A 6721-nucleotide genomic window follows, 5' to 3' on the forward strand; every position below is an offset into this window, starting at 1 on the left:
GGGCTATAGGTTATCTCAATGTATGTCGAGCACCTAGTGATCAGCAACCCGATATACAATAGTGTAAATTTAGTTTTGTTTCGTATTTGATAAAAGTATATATATAAATGTGTATATATATATATATATATATATATATATATATATATATATATATATATACACTACACATGCGTGTACATTTGCTACGTAAGCCAATGTCGAGATTAGCTATCATAATGTCACGTGTCTTGGTCTCTCGACTTCATTTTTGTTTTATCACGTGAAAAGGATGAAAAAAACCAACTTCGCCATCAATTTTTATTAAACAAGTAAACAGGTAAAATGCTGTCGATTATCATATAAAAAATATATTGGTAGAGGTTATGTTATAAACTGTATGCTTTTTAATTCAGTGCATAACAAATTTAAATCGTATTAAATTATGTTTGTATGAATCATGTGTTACATTTCGAGCACTTTAAGTTAACAATTTTTAGAAAAATAATATAATATTTAAATTTTGTATATAGATATTTTTAAGTATATAACACATTGTGTAACATTATTATAATATATAATTTTGTTTATTATTATACATATATTATGTGCAGGATGATTAAACATATATTTATAATATAATTTTAGGCTATCAGCTTAATATTGTGAGATCATGTAAGGAATCTTGCAATATTGAGTCCCCTAAATTAAATTAAAAAGTATTCAAAGATCAGTATTCAAGAACAATGAATGCTGCAATTGCATTGTGTACCTTTTGTGAAATACATGGACCCAAAGTGATATTTACTACACAAACATACCGCAGTTATGATATACAGCATATAGAGAAATTAAAATTTTATGGACCCAAAGAAGCATTGAGGCAATATCATGTATCTTTGGAAGATGAGCAAGATGAGTGTGAAGGTTGTCAAAGCATTGGGAATATTAAATATTTAAGTAATGATCATGATGCAAGGACATCTTTCTTATCTGCTCAACAATCATTAATGCAAGACATTGGGAACTTATTAAAACATGCATGTATTAGGTATAATTATTGTATTTTATTCTTTTGTGAACTTTAGAAATCTTAAATTTTTGGAATCAATTGAATTACTAATTAGATATTAAAATGATTGAATGTTAAATATATTTTATGAAATAATTTCTTACAATTTCCTTATTAATAATTTTTATTTATAAGGAGTTTAAGCTGCGAGGTACATCCTGGTAAGGAAGGTGTTTGCTACTTTGGAGATGAATACAGGGGGCATGTTTTAAGTCATACTTTTACATTGAAAGATGCCCAGGTGAATTATGCAACGAAAAAGCATGTTTGGTAGTTATTACAACAAATTTTTCAAATCATGCCCTACTTACAAACTTACTATTGTCAGAACTTAAAAATTCTATCATATTTTGATGCAATATCTCTTGTGTTGAATAGAGTGATATTTATTTTTTAACAGGCGAGAGGTTTCAGGAGATGGTGTAGTTTTATTGTCTTCATGAGAGACAAGCAATTCTTGTTGAATATGTGGCCATTTTTAATAGATAATTTAAAGGAGGTAATCAAGGAGTTACAAGATTTTGCAGAAAAGAGATATAATGCAGAAGAAGCAGAATGTCCACAACGGGCAATGAGATTGACCACAGCAAACAATGGAGCGAGTTGTCACAGTGCTTCCATTAAACAATCCAGAACACTTACTGATATAACAAATGAGAAACATGTATTTATAAGGTATAACTCTCTTATGTTAACATTATATTATATATAAATCACACCAGAATATAATTATTCATTATAAATTAGAGAAATATACATATACATACAGGGTGCCCCATTTAAAATCCCCTAAATATCTCGAAAAATGTGGAAAAATGTTTCAGACAAAAGTTGTATAGTTTTAAGGGAGACATAAAACAATTATATCAATTTGTTTACAGATGGAACCATTTTCGAGATATTCATTAATCATTACTTTTCTTAAATGGAAACCCCAATTTCTTATTACACCATCTTTTTCTACCAATTAATTTGAATAATTTTTGTCTGAAACATTTTTTTATTTACTTAGTATTTTATGAAATATTTAAGAAAAATTTGGTAACTTTTTCAATATTTATCTTACGATATCTCGCAAACTATTTGTCGGAAGAAAAAATAGTATTAGACTTTTTTATTCTATTTGATCTCAAGAATATATTGTTACAATAGTGCCCTAACTTTTGTTAACTTATTGACTTGGAAATTTTAAAATCATCAAATTAACAAAAATCAGGATGCTATTGTAACAATATATTCTTGAGACTAGAGTAAAAAAGTCTAGTACTTCTATTTAAACCTAGTACTATTTTTTCTTTCGACAATAAGTTAGCGAGATATCGTAAATTAAATATTGAAAAAGTTACCAAATTTTCCTTAAATATTAAAAAAAATATTAGGCAAATAAAAAAATTTTTCAGATAAAAGTTGTTAAAATTAATTGATAGAAAAAGATGATATAATAAAAAATTGGGATTTTCATTTAAGAAAAGTAACGATCAGTGAATATCTCGAGAGTGGCGTTATCTATGAACAAACTGATATAGTTGTTTTATGTCTCCTTTAAAACCATGCAACTTTTGTCTGAAATATTTTTTTGTACCTTCCATGTTTTTCGAGATATTTACTTGGGGGATTTTAAATGGGACACCCTGTATATGTATGTGTTTTTATAAATTATAATAAATAATCATTCCGGTATAATTTTTATACGCATGCGCGCGCGTATGTGTTTGTTTATATATATATGTATATATAATGATTTTATCCCCGTGCATATATACAATATGTGTTTTAGAATTCATATGTGGTTAGTATGGATACTCAGTTCTGGCGCAAGACATTTCGTGGAAGTTTTCCCGATGAGCTTGTTAGATGACGAAATTAAATACAGTTTCGAAAATCAAATCGGTTAGAATATTATAGTACTTTTTTATATATATTAATGATTAATGTTAAAATGTATCTTTTTGATGTATCTATATCATATTAAAAATACAAATATTGTGAATGATTTGTAGAAACTGAAGGAGGCTTCACTTTAGTGAATGCAAAACTGCCGATAAATTTAAACTTATATTCGGACGAGTCGGAATTCTCGTCGGAGTTCTCCGAGATTACAGAGAAATCTATTGCCGTGATTTTAAGAGATCTTAAACGAGTACTTGGGAAAGATCAGTTTAGACAGCTGCTATATTCCTGTCTAACTAGTGTTCAAATTCTAGTGAGAGGTCCAAAGATTCAGCGATTGGAATCCTTGTATGGACTTAGCAGGCTTGTACCAAGAGCGTGTCGGAGAGTGAAAACGCAAACATCTGAATATATGAATCCTGATGCTTGCAACTTTATTGGTAATACATCGCTCATCGTTAATTAATTTCTTTAAATATGTTTTAGTAGAAATATCCATTATTCTTTAAGAAAATTTGGATTATATAAAATGTATTTAATTAATTTCGTTGAAATTTGTAGGAGTGGATACCTCAGTAGCGGTGCCTTTGCCCTGTGCAAATGTATGCAGATTAGATATAATACTCAATGAGCATCAGGTTGATAATACAAATTCCCATATAGTCAAGTGGACGGGTGTGTTACCAGCAAAACTTCCAACATTATTGACAAAGATCGAAAAATCACTCGACAACGAGAAACTTGGAAACTCTGTTCTCAGGGCACATTTTGCGACTCTTCAAGAGGAATGGGCTAAGTATGGATTTATTTGTCATTACATAGAATATTCCATCTTTATCAAATTAATTCTTAACATCAAATTTGTTGATTGTGTCATCTAAATGTCTAAATACAGGTTATCAGAACAATTTTTCCATAACTCGTAGGAGTCTAGAATGGATTGAAGCAAATAAAAAAATTCCATACCGTTTTGCGATGTTTGCAATAACTATCGAGTTATTAATTATAAAAAGTGAATGAATGAGCGCGCGCCAATATAGTAGAAGATAAGTGCTTTGAGTCCTTCGAGCTATAACGCAGCTCAATCGTTCTAATTGTTGCTAGCGCGCGGCGAAAAAGGACAACTGTTTATACTCACATCGCCACATCCTACATCTCATTGTACCGTATCCAAGTTCACATCGATATAACCGTTAAATATTCGAGATTATAATTACAAAATCATATTTTATGAGATAGTAAAAATAACTTCTATTGAAATTTGAAACTTTAAAAAGTTCTGTAATAAAAAAAAAAGAATGAAAAAACGATAGAAGTTGATGAGATTTACAGATATCTCATTGTTTGTTATCGTAATCTATTGTTTCGTTGCATAGAATGCAAAACAAATGATATCATTTTTTATTATATTGTATCGTTCCTTGTTAAGAGAATATTTAATCGTTGGAGTATGATAGAATCCTTTTGAAAAAAAAATTCGTTTTGTTCTATTTTACATGGAGAAAAAGATTTGGTCAAGTGAATTAATTTTCTGGTGAAATGTAAACGATTTAGCAATTCCGGTTGAAGTTATCAGAACTTAATCTATATTAGATTTCTAATTAAATTAATTTGATATATTTAATTAAAACTTCTGAATTGAACAACGATGTAAATACAAACAGCAATACATTATCCTTTTTCTTGCCGCACACCGGCAATAGTTGTTAAAATGACTGAACCGTGCCATGGTTCAAGTGGCTCAAAGCACTTCTCCTCTACCATATTAGTGCGCGCACATTCACCCGCTTTTTACAATTAATAACTCGATAATGATTGCGATTATCGCAAAATAGTATGGAAATTTTCTTGTTCGCCTTAAAGATAATATATCTCAATAAGCAGTGGCACAATTATTCTGAGATATATTGTATATAGAATAATTCACTTCTAAGATTTTACAAGCAGAATAACTGTGGAATGTACCAATGATTAATAAAAAGTATTGTGAATCTTTGTATTAATATATTTCTATTATCGTTCCAGCATTGCAAAAGTTGTTCACGCGATGCATGGACGAGGTCATCGTGGCGATCTCTCTGGTCTCATGCTTAGTCTGGGTGCAGGACCTCAAGACAAAAAATTATTGGATGCTTGGTCTATGGGATTACCATCTAACCCAGCATAGTTCGCACACATTAATTCGTTCTATTGTATATGTGTAGTGTATCATTGGGTAACATAATATTTATTACAAATCACATATGTTTTTGTTTAGGTTTATTTATCTTTGTCCAAGGAATATTTGTGTGTTCAAGGTTGTGTCCTTTTAATTTATGTAATTTAGTTAAAAAATAAAGGCAAGATATTTTAGCAAACAGGCTTTTTATATAAACATTAATAGTAAATAATCATTTCACAGTATATCTTGTTTCATTACTAGAAATATCCTCCTAATAAGAATCTGGACATAAGAGCAATTTTGTTAAAATCTTATGAGAGAGAGAGAAAGAAATATATACAATTGTTACTTCTCTCTATATTTCCTTTTTTTCTTTGATGCACTCATGCATACACTACGGACAGTTTATGATATTTTGAACAGAAAAAGAAATTAGAAATGAAGAATTGTAGCAAAATGTGTGAAATATTGTGGAGATAGATGACTGTGTAACACTGTTTCACAATTATACAATTTACACAACTAGAACACTACAAGCGCGCGTCATTTTATTCATATTAAAGTTAATTAAGTTAAAGTTTATTCATATTAAAGTTTAGAATAAATATTATAAATCAAAAATAATCCATGGAGTGTAATATAAGTTCGATAATATCCGACTCCAACATACGATGTATTAAGCGCATACAGTTTGAAATTCCATGATACATATTTTCTGCATATATTTTCTCTCTCTTTCTCTCTCTCTGTCTTCCTCTCTCTCCCACTGTCTCTTTCACACATTCTCTCACATTCCCTCTCATACTATCATACACACTCATCTCTCCCTCACACTCTCCTCTTTCTCATACTCTGCTCTCCTTTACATTCTCTCTCTCATTCACTGACTCTCACATACTCTCTCTCTCACACACTCTCTCTCTCACACACTATCTCTCTCTCTCAATCTCTCCCTCACACTATCCTCTCTCTTACATTTTCTCTCTCTCTCTCACACACATTCTCTCTCTCTCATTATATTTATTACTATTATCCGAGAAAGAAAAAAATAATGTTATAGCTTATTATTTTATGTAACTTTTATGGTTACTTTTGATAGCTTTTGGTGTCCCTTTTATTTTGTAATTTTACTTTCAGTTTATTAATGATTCATAATTGAATATACATTTTACATACATACATGATTACTAACAATATATGAACGATATATAAATTTGATTTAATATATAACGGGCCCAGGTTTATAGGGATAGGATACTGAAAAAACGTTTACACAGTAAGGGTTAATAAAATTTACTTTGTACGAAGAAGTTTTTTATTTATCCTTTTGTGGTGTTTTATTGCCCTTTAAGATTCTTATTAATGTTAATCGTCCTTCTAATTTCTTTATATTATTCTTTATTGTCCACATTATTTAAAATTAAATATGGTGAATCACCTGTAACAATAAAGGAATTTTGGTATATAAAGTACCAATATATAATCAAGAAATCATTAATACAACGTTGCTATAATGATATTTTATAACATGTAACGTTTTCAAATATGTATAATAATTCTTAATATTATACAGTGTTTGATAGCTAATCATGCAGACGAAAGATGGAGATAGATTGGGT

General features: G+C 29.5%; 1 protein-coding gene across 1 annotated transcript; it reads left to right on the forward strand.

Moving 5' to 3' along the window:
* The first annotated feature begins 172 nt into the window (after positions 1-172).
* On the forward strand, positions 173-5296 carry LOC105191371 (folliculin). The gene is made up of 8 exons (XM_011154719.2): positions 173-319; positions 628-1030; positions 1187-1292; positions 1452-1726; positions 2829-2941; positions 3052-3381; positions 3503-3737; positions 4967-5296. Exons 2-8 carry the CDS (start codon positions 726-728, stop codon positions 5106-5108), a joined length of 1506 nt encoding a protein of 501 aa, XP_011153021.1. The 5' UTR covers positions 173-319; positions 628-725; the 3' UTR covers positions 5109-5296.
* The last annotated feature ends 1425 nt before the right edge of the window (positions 5297-6721 follow it).

Source organism: Harpegnathos saltator, unplaced genomic scaffold (genome assembly GCF_003227715.2).
Source record: "Harpegnathos saltator strain DR-91 unplaced genomic scaffold, Hsal_v8.6 scaffold217, whole genome shotgun sequence".
NCBI classification, from domain to species: domain Eukaryota; kingdom Metazoa; phylum Arthropoda; class Insecta; order Hymenoptera; family Formicidae; genus Harpegnathos; species Harpegnathos saltator.